Source organism: Porites lutea, chromosome 1 (genome assembly GCF_958299795.1).
Source record: "Porites lutea chromosome 1, jaPorLute2.1, whole genome shotgun sequence".
Classification (NCBI taxonomy): Eukaryota; Metazoa; Cnidaria; class Anthozoa; order Scleractinia; family Poritidae; genus Porites; species Porites lutea.
In genome coordinates this window covers 30,897,583-30,912,933 of record NC_133201.1, presented here as the reverse complement: position 1 = coordinate 30,912,933, position 15,351 = coordinate 30,897,583, and the positions used below count along the sequence as shown (strand labels likewise).

At 41.7% G+C, this 15,351-nt stretch overlaps 1 protein-coding gene across 1 annotated transcript in view; it reads right to left on the bottom strand.

Annotated features, from left to right (window-relative positions):
• LOC140948189 (intermembrane lipid transfer protein VPS13D-like) overlaps window positions 1-15,351 on the bottom strand; it is a 76,012-nt gene that overhangs the window by 40,824 nt on the left and 19,837 nt on the right. Inside the window, exons 19-35 of the mRNA XM_073397414.1 lie at window positions 14,719-14,809; window positions 13,634-13,751; window positions 13,039-13,126; window positions 12,151-12,275; window positions 11,432-11,638; window positions 10,184-10,435; window positions 9,426-9,565; window positions 7,465-8,846; window positions 5,513-6,245; window positions 4,765-4,969; window positions 4,005-4,227; window positions 3,339-3,564; window positions 2,546-2,771; window positions 2,094-2,227; window positions 1,689-1,767; window positions 1,352-1,509; window positions 452-698 (exon numbers count right to left, since the gene is read on the bottom strand). Coding sequence (XP_073253515.1) covers window positions 452-698; window positions 1,352-1,509; window positions 1,689-1,767; window positions 2,094-2,227; window positions 2,546-2,771; window positions 3,339-3,564; window positions 4,005-4,227; window positions 4,765-4,969; window positions 5,513-6,245; window positions 7,465-8,846; window positions 9,426-9,565; window positions 10,184-10,435; window positions 11,432-11,638; window positions 12,151-12,275; window positions 13,039-13,126; window positions 13,634-13,751; window positions 14,719-14,809 — 4,634 coding nt within the window. The remainder of the gene's footprint in view (window positions 1-451; window positions 699-1,351; window positions 1,510-1,688; window positions 1,768-2,093; window positions 2,228-2,545; window positions 2,772-3,338; window positions 3,565-4,004; window positions 4,228-4,764; window positions 4,970-5,512; window positions 6,246-7,464; window positions 8,847-9,425; window positions 9,566-10,183; window positions 10,436-11,431; window positions 11,639-12,150; window positions 12,276-13,038; window positions 13,127-13,633; window positions 13,752-14,718; window positions 14,810-15,351) is intronic.

Genomic DNA, 15,351 nt, shown 5'->3' with positions numbered 1-15,351 from the left:
TTTCTTACACCGCAGCTTAAGTGAGACTCCGTTTAAATAGACAACCCTTACTGCACGTATGCTTTAGAAACGTGTCCGCCTCATGGTGATAGGATTAGCACAGTCGGTCAATCAGCAGTGCCAGATCAAGGAGAGGGGGGTCGGGAGACTGAAAAAAATTGTTTTTAAGACCGGGCCCCCTGCCCCCCCTCCTTTATCTCAGGGTCCCCCTCCCCGATTATCTGAAGGTCTGTATCCGTCACTGGTGAGTGCACTACTGTCTTCTGCGCGGTAAGTTTCGAGTTCGATTCCTAGGTTCAAATAAACAGCCCTTATTGTATGCTTTGGAGAGGTGTCCGTCTCATGAAGAAAGGCGAATGAATTTAAATAAGCAGACGTTTTCAACGGAAATAAAACATCACTGTGTGTCCAGGGAAATACTTGAACGAAACTGCCAGTAGAGAGGAGTTACCTTTTTGCCTGGTATCTTCAAATATGACCTCTTCAGACACCAGGTCAATCGTCTTTGACCAGTCAGAGAAAGATTCAAACTCGAACTTAGATTTGATGAAGTCTATTCTGGCCAAAGAAGGAAGATGGCTGGGGTCAGGAAAGTCTTCTGGATGTTCAAATAGTTGTACAGGATGCAATTCCAAACTAACATTCACCAGATCAATTCTCATTCGTAGGCTGGTCCATACCTCCTCTGCCTCTGGAGGCTGAATAACAAAGAGGACTTAGGGTAGAAAAATCATGACTATGGTAAAATAAAGCATAAACAATAAGGGCCCTTACTCTCTTTAAGTCAGCTGCAAAGTCGCGAAGGGGAAACGGTAAAGCTATTCAAATAAAACCAATCCGGCGGTACCGTCGCCCCGGTACCAACTACAATCGGCGACAAAATTGTTGTTGTTTTCTAAAGGTAGCTCGAACAGCAGCACAACATTGCAAGGAGGGTAATCGGGAGGGAAAGCTTTATTTTCTCCTTTTAAAGTCGGTAAAACTTCAGAAAGGCCCTTTAGGGCAATTGTGTCCGGTTTTCAGTATTTTACAAAACGAAGCTTAACACTATTTTGTCAACTTTGAATCGTATCTGTGTACCCGGGGGAGTAAAAGGGCAAATGAATGATCCCCAATTCAGTAGGGCAAAATTCAATAAACACAGGGCCTCTAATGTTTAATGCATTCTCCTAACCCCACCTACAGGATCACACAGAAGCTATACAATAATTTCCAAATTTCAAATTTCAAAGTGCCCAAAACCACAAAATGTACGATGATATTAGACAAAATAGCAATACAGTTAAAAACAGAACCAATATTTTGGGTGAAAGAAAGATGTTCAAGACGAAAAAGAAAAAGTTCTTGTTACCTTTCCTAACGGATCTTGGATGACAGAAGACGGTCTTTCAAACTCTTCAAGAGGTTCTCCAAGATTCTCTCCCAGCATTCCAAGAATGAAACAGTACTGCGAATAGTCCAACGAGGCACCCACCGAGGACAAACGACCACTGACGTTGATGTCTGGAACTGAAAAGGAAAATAAAAAGCAAAGGTTGGTTAAGTCTACATTCAGCTCATCCCCGGTGTAAGATCGAGCCACCACATCTCGTGCGTGGCGTTAGCTTGCTTGACTAAAGAGGGGTCAGTAGACCTGCCGATGGGGTAATAAAAGATTACGAAGCACAAAAAATGCTCATGATGCATACCTGCTCTACTGAAAGCCCAGTCCAAGTTACGTTCAACTGTTAAATTAAGTCTGCATTTCTCCTTGAACAGCTTTAATCCCTGCTCATAAAAGACACAACGGTTGTAGTAAAGTCAGCAAGAATTTTTCAAGGGACACACCACGGGTGCACTCCAGTGGCGCATCCAGACCTTCAGATAAGGGGCGGGGGGGGGGGGGGGTCATCCAGACCCTGAGATAAGGGGGGGGCGGACCCCTGGGCCCCTCCCCTGGATCCGCCACTGCACTCTTACACGGACATTGCCGAAATTTTGAATCCTTCTAATGTGGACATTCCTACTAAGCGAACACTATTTGTGCCATCAAAAGCTAACCACATCGAGGAGTTTAGACATTTTTGTATCTATATCAAAACGTTTTGCCAAACCTGGCTTTTGTAAGAGAATTCACTGGAGGACTGCTGGTTATTGGCTGCTATTCTTGTAGCTGTAAACAGATCCATATCCACTAGTTCAATGCGCATACTATCCAGCAAACAGACATGTTGAGTTTGGTTAGGTCCTGAAAAAACAACAAAATCAAGCAATGAACAAGTCGATACCCTTCAATGCTACAGTCACAGATGTCTTTGGCCATTCACACCCACTTTATATAGGGTGTGGTCAATGCCTGCCTTAATACTATAATAACCGAAGGTTACGGAGTGCGGGCGACAACGATTGGAAGTCAAAACTCTCTTGCTCCACCGCTAAATGCTTTGCGTAAGCTTCACGTGATAGAAGGTCAAACACGCTTGATCAGATTTCGTGACTACATACGTGCCGTAGCAGGCTCCTCTGGTCGCCCGCAATTAAGGACGATTCGCGTCTGAATCAGTACCCAAAGACTTACCGGAATCATTTTGATATTGTGGCCTCTGTGCGTTCATGCAGTGACTCAAAGTACCCGGTGAACAATCCCATCGAAAGTCATTGGCCACAGAGAGATTACCAAGGTCTGCCACCAGCATGTGACAGGACTTAGCCGAGCGAGGAACAAGAATAACTGGATTACCAGCTTTGATGTCTAGTGTAACTCGTGTTCCTCTACCAAACATCCACGAAACCTGTCGGGTTGTAAAGGAAAAGGTGGCGCGGCTTAGTTGGGGAATGAAAGAGAAACCTATTGCTTATCAGCTGGGTCAATTACGTCTTTTTATTATCTTTAACAAGTCAAAGAATTAAAGTGGCAAGACGAGTTTTAAGAGGCAGAATTTTCATAAAAAGCAAGTCCACATTCTAGTGGCCAGGTAAGGTATAAGCCTTTCTGTCGAGCGCATTTCAAGCTCTTTCTGAAAAAAAAAAAAAAAAAAGAAAAAGAAACAGGAACTCGACTTTCGTGTAAGACCATTTGACTCGCTGTTTTCTTAAAAATCTGGTGATTTTACCATTTGCCGTTTACGATCTGTTTTCCAAACTTGAACACTCTGTTACGCATGCAATTTTTGTGCGAGCTATATAAAAATCATTTTTCATGTGTCGAATGTGATAAAGTGTAAGACAATCATACAAGAAGTTGTGAAGCCACGCTTGTCTTATTTGTTTGTATGGGGAAAGTTAATCCCCAATTTTTCTTTCCGAGGTACTATTTTTATACACTGGTACTGATTAAAACATATCAGTCATCATACTACCTCATTGCCTTCTGAAGCAGCCCTCATTCTGCCTAAGACCTCCTGGAGTTGTAGGTAGTGTTGAAAGAACACAACTAGCTCTGTCTGGAATCTCTTGGTGTGTACATACTGCACAGATGACATGCGCAACTTTAGACTCATGTCTTTGTCTCTGAGTAAATCAGGGTCTGGACTGCCGTACTTGAAGAAATTGAAACTTAGGGCTTCGTCTCCGAACGTTTTGAACCTAAAAATATGGAATGCCAGATAAAAAAAGAAGAATGCAAAATGAGAAATGTGGGATGTGGAAAGCAAGATATAGAATGTGGAATGCGGGATGCGGAATGTGGGATGCTGAATGAGTTTGCAGAAGAAATGGATCAATTTAGGTTTACCCCTCCCCAAAGCCAACATTAACACTTACTTCTAGGGGAGGGGTAGGTGGGCAGTTTCCAGAAACCTGAATTAATCCGAAGAAATAATGAGGATTGCGGTATGTGGAATGTGGAATGCGAAAGGAGGAAATGAGAAATGTGGGATGCGGGATGCGGAACGTGGAATGTGAAATGTGGAGAGCGAAACGCGAGATGTGGGATGTGGAATGCGGGAAACTTCCTAAAAATTATGCGAGATAAAAAACACAAATATCACCAGCAAAGACTTGAGAACGCCGACATACAAACTTACTTTTCCCGGTACAAAGTTCCATGCGGAGACATATCAGTTACTGATACACTGGTGAGTCTCCCTGCTGCAGCTAAGTTACCGTCTCGCATGTTTATATCAGTAAAAAGTCCAAACGCCTTCACCTTGGCTATGGGATATCTCTTTTTACTCAGTACCAGAGTTAACGCAGATACTTGGAACTTGACTTCTGTATTTAGGCCTTCACTCTCAGGTTCTTCAACACCTATTAATGAGAAACAAAAGAAACAAAAACTTTGCATTGAAAAAGCATCAGTACCAGGCAATGTTCAAAAACACTCCATCAATAAGTGGTTTTAAGTGAGGGCCTCTCCCCAACCTTAACAAGTACCACATTGAAAAGTCGAAATACGTCATGAGCGCCGTGCCATATCTCCCAATAGATGCAGTCGACGAATCTAGGTGAATTGCGAACTGCGGTGTTCCATCCGATTCGCTTTACACCAGCATTACAAAACTGAAGACAACTTGCAATAAGCAGGGAAGGTTTCCTGTGCAACCCTTCACGGCACCAGACCTAAGTAGCGTCTAGGTAGTGTCTAGCCCCAGAGGTCCGTTCTCAAAATACTTGAGATTAAAACTCCAGAAACGCAGGCTTTGCAGACGCCGGGCTATTAGGTCAGAAAAAGCCTCTGGCACCCATACAGCGTATAGCTAATGATGACGACACCTATAAAAGTCTCTACTATATGATGTCAAACATACGTGAATAGCACAATTCATGAGCAGTGTTTCTATGTACCTTCTATCTCCATTGGAAGTTGCTTTCCATCAAGTGCATTGTCCAATGGATTTGATAGTGAAGATGTGGCACTGGGGCTACTGGGTTGGGAGCTTAGCGGCTGCTGTGGAACTCCAATTCCAAAAAACTCTAACACAATTACCCAGGTCTGGAGATTTAGATTTGCTTCTAGTGAGTTAAAATCCACATCAATCATGCGGTTTACCTTAAGGAACAAATAACATGAAAAAATTAAGTCCGTCATGAATCAAACAAGACGTCCACTTACGTAAATTTTATCATGATATCGGGATGAGCAAGAAGCCTTTTTAATCCCCCTCTCCCTTCCCTTAAAAAAAACAGCAAAAGAATCTCACAAGGCCATGCAGTGTGTAGCACTACTTCAATTACTCCACTTTATTTTGTGACTGATGGCCCTTCAAAGTCACTGTCTCGTCTCAGTCGAATGTGAATGTGTTTGTTTGTTTCCTATTGTGTTGTTTTAAACCAATTAAACGTGGTCTTATTTTCTTCATTTTTTTTCCACATCCCACCCTTTCTTAAGTTTCATAAAAACAACTGCGAGCTCCCCGTTCCATAAAGCCGCAGTCATTTTGACAACAGTTTATGGTTTGTTAAAAAATGATATATGACGACTGCGACGATCATTTCTTCATTTTCAGTTTATGGTTTCTTGATATAAATTAACACATTTGTAGACTTATTCTAGACATTGACAAAGAAAGATAACGAAAGAAAGATTACCTACCGAATTGTGCTTGGTACTAAATTCGTCGTCTTTCTTGTCAACCAAAAGAACTTTAATGTGTACAAGATTATTTCTCTTCTTTTCTTTAACCACAACTTTTACATCTTCCACGGATGAATCGCTATCAGTGGAGGCGTTAACAGAAGGTAGGGATGAAAATTTATGATTCTTCATGAGTGGCCGCAAGGGAGCTAATGGGCGAAACGGGCTTTGATGGTGAGTCGTGGAGAGACAGTGTGGAAGGGAGGACGAGAAATTAGAGTGTAACCCAGCATCTGAAACAACGGGGCAGGATGTGGATAGGCTGGAGGGATAGGCAGAAAGCGAGCGTTCGCGTAAATGGAATTGACGAGGAGCAGAAGAGGAAATGAGATGGCGATAAGGCGAATCGTGTTCTTGAAGTAGATCTTCCACGAGAAGTCCACCAAGAGAAACGTCAATTAGAGTGACCGTGGGTTTGGTGTGCTCATAACTAAGGATAAAGTCATAGAACATGATGTCCACGAAGTCGTGTTCAACCTTGTTGAGTTCTCCACAAAGCTTGATGCTGAAGTGTGGCAATTCAAAATGTGCTCTTACTGGCGTGGGGCCCTCTGTTTCAAGTTCATGATCACTGCTGAGGTCGTCAGTGCTTTCAACATTTTCTCCAAATGAGACATTTGGAACAAAAGTTACCCGTTTCTCCGGCAAAACCTTCTCTGGAATGTAGGCTTCCAGATTCGATGCAGATGAGCTGTAAGGAAGCAAAAGAAACTTTGGGATTAGGACAAACTTCTACTGAAACACAAAGGTTAGTAAACTGTACGCGAGGAAACTTTGGCATATTGATGTAATTAAACGTGATGTGACGATATATTAGAACTTAAGTTCACAGTAAAGCACACAATAAAAAAAGACTCCAAATAATCAAAAAGTTTATCGTTTTTCTTTCTTTGGATCCCGAAGCCTCACTATAACGTTGATTTTAGATTTATCGAAAGGACCCTATGGCTGCAACAACTCGCAAGCTGTCCAATCTATTTGAATATTCATACATGTAATCATTAATTTTATCACATTACTTATACCCTGCTCACGAAAAACGAGACGCAAAATGCTGCTATCTTATCTGTCAAAACTAGACCAGCGTGAAAGCGACGACTGGACGACACAGAACTTTTCAAGTCATGCCACCATCTTTTTATGTCCTTGCAAAATTAGGCTAAACACTTCAATTAAGTGGTCTGTAATCCAAGTCAATCACCATCTTTCCTCCCTTAAAGATTTTTCTAAAGTTTTAAGCTTTTTTGTCTCATGGTTTCCTCTTTAATGTGTCAGGATAGATTGAGACATTTCATATGCACCGTGTAAAAATATTTTGAAAGTTGCTATTGGCACATCTCACATAATAGAGAGTGTAAGCTTCACGTATACGGCAAACGGCACACGTCAGATTCACATTGAGAATTTCTCTAAATAAGAAATGAAAAACAGCTAAAAACAATTCTTATGGATAAAAATAGCATGAAACTACTAATTTGTGTTTAGAAATAATGAACAGTAAACGACAAGTACAGCAGAAACTTGGTCACGTGATACAAATTCGCGTTTGTCGTTTGACGCAAACGTGACGCTTACCCTTTCTAATGCACCTTGTTTGCCTCCCAAAAAATTGCATAAGCATCGTCTTTAAAGGGGCTGACAAAATTGGCAAAATTGGACAAAATGAACTGGACTGCCGTGACACAGCCCCTTTAATTTCTCAATACCCAGGAGAAACTGGAAAAATTGTTAAGCCCAAACTTGAGGAGGGCACACAGAGTGTACTATGGGAGTTGTGCAAATGGTGACTTGAGCATCTTCAACAAAGCTGTTTGTAACAGAGGGAAACACCTACGTTGTAGATGTTAACTATACAGAAATATATACTAGACAAAAAAGCAGTGAGGTAGCCTCTTTAAATGTCATGTCACCTTGGAGAAAGTGTGCTTGGAGACTGAGAAGTAGGACTAGCCAGAGATGACGAATGTACCCCAGCAGGGGGAGGGACAGGCACTGTTTCCTTGCCACCACCAATGTTATCAATAGTGTCAAGTAACTGGTGATAAGAATGAGTGGAGAGTTCCAGCTGCAGAGGAATGGCAACCTTTCCGGAAATGTGAATGGTTGGTTTTTGTGTGTTCGGTGGCGCACCCAGTGCACCAATTTCTTCAGAACGACGATCTATCATGAGCTCAAAAGCTGTTTTGTGAAGAATATGCGTACTGTGGGATTTTGGTGAATTATGGACGTTTCTGCCCGTAAATGATTCTGGGGAAGAGAACGATGAAGTTCTTGATGAATCTTTAAGGCCTGGTGTCAAACAGTAAAGACTCATCTCTTTAATTTCCACGAACAAGCGATCAATGTCATGCTCCACCGCAGTCAAATGTCCCGTGTCACTTTCTTCCTCGACGACTTCCATCAAGTGCGTGTTTCGAACCGTAATTTTACCTAAATGAGCCACAAGCATTTCTGTGCTAGAAGAAGACTTGGGCACTTGCACAATTGGCGACTCAACCGTGATACAGCTGTAAACTCGTCGCTTTAGACTTAAAGGAATATTGTCAACAAAGTCGCAACCGTCAAGAATTGCATCGCTATCATTTTCAAACGATAAGCTCTCCTGTCGACTTCCAAGACTCCTCTCCTCTTGTCCACCTGTGGTGACAAAGGATGACGACAAGTAGTCAAGACCTTCCGCCAGTGCTCTCTTTTTACTTACAAGGCCCATGGCCACATTGCTAGCAGCTTGACGTAAGGTTTCGCCAAACTGGGCCGCGTATACAGCATAATCACCAGCCGACAATAAAAGCTCGGAAAGAAATCTATGGGTGTGGGTGTATTGGGCAGAAGCAACCCGTACATTTATTTGAATATTTCTAGCGATTTCAGAAACATCCACGTCACTCTCCATCGGAACATCGACAACAAGTCTGGGGCTTTGTCCACCCTTTGGAGGTATAACGAGGGTAAATGTAAAAGCTCGCTGGTCATTTGGGCCATCTTGCATGTCTTCTGGTAACGACCATAAAAACGAGGATTCCCTTGTGGTGGTATCCCCTGCGAATAAACTTCCGCACGTACACACAGTGCGATACAATGAGCCCTCTGGAGTAAGGTCTATTATTCTAAAACCTCCTAAGGAGCCATCAAGACGCTGACATTCTCCTAAAGAAGCATTTAGCTGAACCTCGCCAACATCCACTTCCGCGACTTTACGCACAGATTTCATTCCATGAAGACTGACGCTTCTTATTACCAGAACGTTGATAGATTTAAATGATGCCGTGACTTCGGTTACTTCAGATACCTGCTCCTAAAAAACGCAAAGACATATGCAAGTAAGAAATGATGTTTGGGGGCTACGAGAGGTATGAACTTGGAAACAAATTTTTTTGTGTCCCGCCAAAGGAAAAATCATCCGTGACTAACTTATGCATGTTCCTTGGTATGAAACTCCTTTCGGTTGCTCGCACATAATATCTGCCTTCTACTTAAAACGGACTGATTCTTTGGGGGAGGGGGAGGGGGGGCTTCAGTATCCTTACACACGACACGTGATGACAATACTAACAGCCAGTGAAATTAACGTAGGGAAATTGAAAAAGATCTTATGATGCAGTATACATGCAGTTAGATTTACGTCCCTTGCTTCCGCAGGCTCTGCGAGGGTCCCTCGCGCCCTCTTACCATTGACTAGTGGGAAGTCTAATACATTATGCGCTGGGCTAAAAAGAAGTGAAATAACTTCCAAGTCAAAGGTAAGAGTTGCCTTGAATGAACCCCTTAACGCACAAATAATCTAACAAAATTGGCCTTTATCTCAACGCACGTTTTGTGTACATTCACTTAACTAACATTGTTCCTTGATTGTCTTTTTCACTACACTTACCTCTAGAGCTTGGGTTTGATGGGATTCTATGTCAGGCTGTTCAGGCACTGTCGGTAAGTCTGTCATGCTCGAAACGTTTTCACCAGATGAAAATGAAGTACTAAAAAACTGAACCAAAGCTGCAAGCGTTTCCTGATTTGCTGTGGGGAAATAAAGACAATTGTTAATTGGCTGTACCTCCCTGAACACCTTGTTAGAAATACAGTCTCAGCTCTCGATCTTAAGAGGTACCTCTATAAGACGGGCACATGGGTAAAACAGACTACTCCTTTTAGTTGACTCATTTTGACTATTTATAACACGGACACATATTGCTGGTCCAATAAGTGTCCTTCTTAAAGAGTAGACTGTAGTCCACTGTTATTACTCAGTGATTTTGTTACAAAAAAGGTGGTGAGTCCTGGGGCTCATCTTGTGAAAAATCATGAGTCTCAGTTCAAAAAACGAGTCCAAAATTGAAAATGCTTGGGCCTTTATGTAACCAGACAGTTTATCTGAAGACAAACTCCAAAACTCTTACTGCAGTATACTGAAATTAAAATATAGTCCCTATTAGACTCTAAATGCTGACTACTGTCCTTAAATTGAAAATCCTCAAATCTGCTGAAAACATTGTTGACATCGATCATAATTATGTTCAAACGCTGATGGTTAAAGTATATGCATACCGCCGGTAAACATAAATAGCCTTTCGGTAGCTGAAAGCGGGCAAAGAGAAAACTTCTTCAAATCAACATGAATTGCATTTCAGATCTTACCGATGACATTAAGGGTGTTGAACTGCAGGTTGACAAGATTCATTCCACTTCCGTTAACACTTTTCGTGGAAGGACTGTCGGCATCATAGTGCTGGTAGTCAAACGTGATAAGATCTTCCTCCTCCATAACAGCCGTTGTCTCGCTGGTGAAAGACACATCACTTTCCTGTAGCTTTCTTTTGGATCCCGGTCTGACAAGATCTGCTACCACAGAAAATGCGCTGCTCACTGTTTCCGTGAAAGACTTTTCACCTTCAAAAGACAAAGATGAAAGCACATATTAAATAGGCTGACTGGTAAATGGTACCTACTGACTTATACTCTTACAGAATCATGTTTATTCTTCTTGCTTTTTATTTTCCTAGGAAAAAACCTCTAAAGGAGAAATACAGTCAGATAGGAAAGGACAAACGGAAGAATGAATTGGTACACCTTCATCTTGAGACCTTTAGGTTCGATGACGAGACCTACTAAGAGAACGAGATTTGGCTTACGGTCAAATCGCCCAAAAGTCATCTCGCCTGAAATCAGAATGATGTCGCTCAAATGTTTACAGATGTCGCCCGAAATGCCTGACTTAAAGTTTTTCGCGTATTCCCAAAAATATAGACACCCTCGAAAGCTTCATTGTACTTTTTTTTTCCACCAAAAAAGGTTAGCACTGTCATCATTATTGAAAGGAGACTAAGTCCTCTCCCGATCGCAAAATGATAAAACTTCTAATATATGATAATTTGTTTCCGCCAGTTTGGCATTTAGGGCGACTTGACTTAACATTTCGGGCGACATAACTTCGGGCGAGATGAATTTTGGGCGACTTGACCGTAAACTGAATCTCGTAGTCGTAGTCGTTCCCGACCTCGAATCTAAAGGTCTCTATTAGTTATTTAAAGTTAAAACTGATTAGAAACGATCTTTTGCGGGTATGATAATCTGCAAATATAAAAGTATCAGCGGACATAACATCTGGAAGTCATCTGTCCGAAACATGTTCGAGGGTATTTCTTCAAGAAAAATAACTTACAATCGTCCCTTCGTAATACGACCTTGAGGGCAAAGATAAACTTCTAAATAACCTGAACGTTCCGGTAAAAAATTCAACATGGCCTTAGCTTGTAAGATTTTTTTGTTGTTTCTGGAACAACTGAAAGGAAACTCTTTCTACTGAGTAAACGCTGGAAATAAGCAAAAAGCTTTACGAAGGCTCACTTCTGAGCCACAAACATACAAAGGCAACGGATAACTTACTTGTCGACTGAGAGAGGCTAGCATTACTTGAAGATGGAACAGGTTGCGGTTTACAAGAAGAAAACAGCAGTTCATACTCAGGCCCAAAATTCTGAATCGCATCGACAAGATGGACTCCATGGACAGCAAAGGATATTGTGGAATCATATGGTCTCTTCATGTAATTTGCTTTTACTCCTAAAATCTGCAGTTCAGCTATCAGGCAGCCTGTTTAGCAAACAGAGGAAGATGCCAGAAATTGATTTCAATTAAAATATTCAGTACAAAGTAGAAACTTTGCTTATTTATGCTTACCTATAGACGAGCCACAAACAAGTCAAGCTGTCTAGTGCTACATTAACTTAACCAAAGCTCAAACAAGTTAAAAACTTGTGTAGTTAAACCTTGCTTAAATTCTTTACCTCATAACATCTGCTTTCTGACTTAAGATGATTGCAACTTAAGTGCGAATTACAAAAACGTTGAAGTTTACTTGAATCTGAGTCAAAGCCTGTGTTCCAGGTTTTCTTTTTTTCAACCTGGGGTCAATTTAATTTTTCAACTTTTACAAGTGACGCTTACAAGTGTAGCCATTGCTTTAGAGTCTGAGAACGATAGCTACACTTGTAAAAGTTTTATTAAATTGACCCCTGCTTTCATTAAATTTGTATATTTGGTATGAAAGGGACACAATTCAGCTTCTCAACGACTGTGATTGCGGTACAACAGCAACATCTCACCCATGCTGTGAACACCAAGAGACACTCTGTCGATAGCGAACTGCACAAGTAGCATTCTAGACTCTTCCATGAGTTCTTTTGTTTTATCCTCTAATGTGATGTCCACAGCGGACTTGCTGATACTTCTAAAAGGAAGAAAAACAACGATCCATCACCTTATAATTTACAGAGTAACAAAAAGTCAGACGATTTGCAAGTAAAATTCGGCAAAACCTTTTTTTTTTTAATTACATAGACAGCGGCAGACAATTCAATCTTCTTCTTTCTAATTCTAAGATTACAAAAGCAATTTCAAGCAATCACGAAGATTAAGGATATATTTTTTTCTGTCTTCAAAGGAACATAAGGACGGTTGTTGCTTCGTCTCAGAAGGATTTCATTGGCCTTACATTTACATTTTCTCAGTATTTCTTGCAAGCCGCAAATATTTTTCTCTCTATTTTCTTTCTCTAGATAATACCTTTTTCAGCATTTTTTAACTTCCTCAGCAATTTTTGAAAGCCAAAAATATTTTTCTCTTTATTTTTAAAGGCAGGTTTGGCTACGTCAATTCGCCAGCTGTTGATCTTTTTTCCATGTCCCAAAAGTCTGCGCGAATGTTAACGAGAAGGAAACTGGGCCGAGTTAACTTTCGCAAGGACTTGAGGGTAATGGAAAAATTGGCCAATAGCTGACCGGCGCGTCCCCAGTAACGATCCCAAGAACAACTGCAGGACGAATTTCGGCTACAGTTTCCTTCTCGTTTTTTAAGTAGCGAATAAAAGAAGCGATAACGTCCCGAAGAGTCCCATAGTGCAATTCGGTACAACACCTACCCAGTCTTAACGCGCCACCTCAAAATGGCTTCCAAACAAAGGAACGAAATACTTCACAATGACAACTTATTACCTGGTGGGTGATTCCTTGAGCATGTCAGGAATGGTAACACTGCTACTGTATAAGCTGTAATACAAGTCATCAATGCTGCTGTCCACTCCTTGAAACATGACCCAACAAATGAAAAGCATTACATCAAACGAACCACGATTGTTATCAGGGAGCGTCCATTACGTCCCAGACGTAATGAATAGCAACCGCAATTTCGATGTCTCGTTGTGTGGGACAGATGCTTTTCATCAAGGAACACTTCTGTCCCAGGCAACGAATCTGAATGCCTTTGTTTTTACTCGCATTGTACAAATTAGTGGCTAGTCACAGGACTTCGCATCTCGCGAGCACACTTGACATTAATCAAAGCAACACGCCTCTGTCATATGTATTTGTGGAGCTGACGGTGCACAACGTTCAATGGAATTCCTTTCATGTTAATCTTTCTGACCAATAAAATCGTCGCATTAATTTATTCCGTCAAAGGATTGTGCACCGTCAGGGAACTCCAAACATGATCTGCAGCACTTTTCTTTTTATCTGATATTTGCCGACTTTCATAATAAGTATCCTCCACTGAACAATATGTTTTAATAGACTAAAAAAAATTCCTTACTTTCCACACGGGGTAGAGGGGTTGAGCTAGCAACAATCCTTTCTCTTGCCACTGATGGTGCTGGGTTGGAAGGCTTCGGTCTACTCAGCTGTTTGACGCAATTTGTCAAAGCTTGAAGCTAACAAAGGAACAGTGGTAACATTAAATTTCGCTAAAAACCTGTTCATCCTGGACTAAATCAAAATGGTCCATTGGAACTGACCAATAGCACGTATGCATCTACCCGCGCCAGAAGCTTTTCATGCGCGGTTTCCGGTTTCGGTTAAGTCCTAAAAAATGATCCGCGCGAAAAATATTGGGCTCTGCGACAGCCGGTTTGATTGACAGATAAGAGACAAGGTCAAGGTCCATCTAGCAAGGTAAATCACGGCGCTCTGTGCCAGAGGTTTTTTCTCGCAGCTTCGCCGCTCGTGTCTTCGGCCGTAGACGTGTCGAAGCTCCTCGTCGCACGCAAGAAAAAACCTCTGGTACCCAGTGTAGTAGGCATCTAAATTGCAATGAAAAATTGATAACAGCTAACGGTACGAGCGGTGGCGAGGGCAATGTTAATGGTGATGGCAGTAGCAAAGGTGACGGCTTTGATGATGTTGATGGTTTTGTTTATGGTGAAGATGGCGATGATGGTCGTGGTGATAATGGTGTTGATGGTAATGCTGTTGATGATTGTGATGAAGATGATGACGATTGTGATGTCTCGGTGATGTTGAAAGTGACACTGATAATGCTAGTGACGCTGACGATAATGATGATGATGATGATGATGATGACGATGACGTAGACAACTAGAATAAACGCTAAGGTCACTGGTAGCCTGCGAGCAAGTTCTCCTATTTGGGCGAGCGAAGCGAGTCTCGCGAGAACGCGCGAGCGAGCGGCGAAGCTCTCCTTTCCTCGGCCCCGCGCTCGCGCGTTCTCGAGAGGCTCGCCCAAGTAGGAGAGCTTGCTCGCAGGCTAGGTCACTGGTGACTTTGACGATGGTGGAGGGAGACAAATTCATGGTAATGGTGGTGGCGATGAAGACGTCTAATTAAGCAGTGCACGAATTTATACAAATAAGTCGACAACAGTCCGAAAGAACGTCATACCTTGTGTTCATTGATGTGAAGTATCAGATTGGGAAGCTTTGCAAACAGAGTTACTGCAGGATACTGGGGATCAGCTGTGAACAGTAGTCTCCTGTGGAATATGACACAAATGCGCTATAGTTTAGTCCACTTCCACATAATTGAAGGCTTGGATAATTCTCATGGTAAAATGGCTTATCCTGTCTGTAGTCAATGTCGCAAATACCGCTAATTCTGCTACAAATGCGTTTCGGATAGCTACATTTTGCTCGAATTGCTCTCTTTACCCGCGAAACGTTTTCCGCAGTTCATGCCTTATAAAATTTTAGAAAATGAAAGGGAGCCTGACATCATGCTTAGCAAAATTGTAATTCATCTTCCTATACAATATCACCCATAACTGCAGTCGAAAACGGTGGATTTTTTGTAAGAATATTATTACCTCTTTCTTGAACTGGCCTTTCAATTTTCATTACAATTATTGCGCATATCATTAGCGCTGCAGCCCACTTTTTATTGACCCTTATTAAGCTACTGCTGGTAGGGAAAGAAAATACCAAAATTGGCCTAGGAAGACCGTGAGAGTACTCTAAGATTCTGAACGTTTGTGTTCTAACATGACGCCACTTTGCAAATTATCTATTATGAACGTCA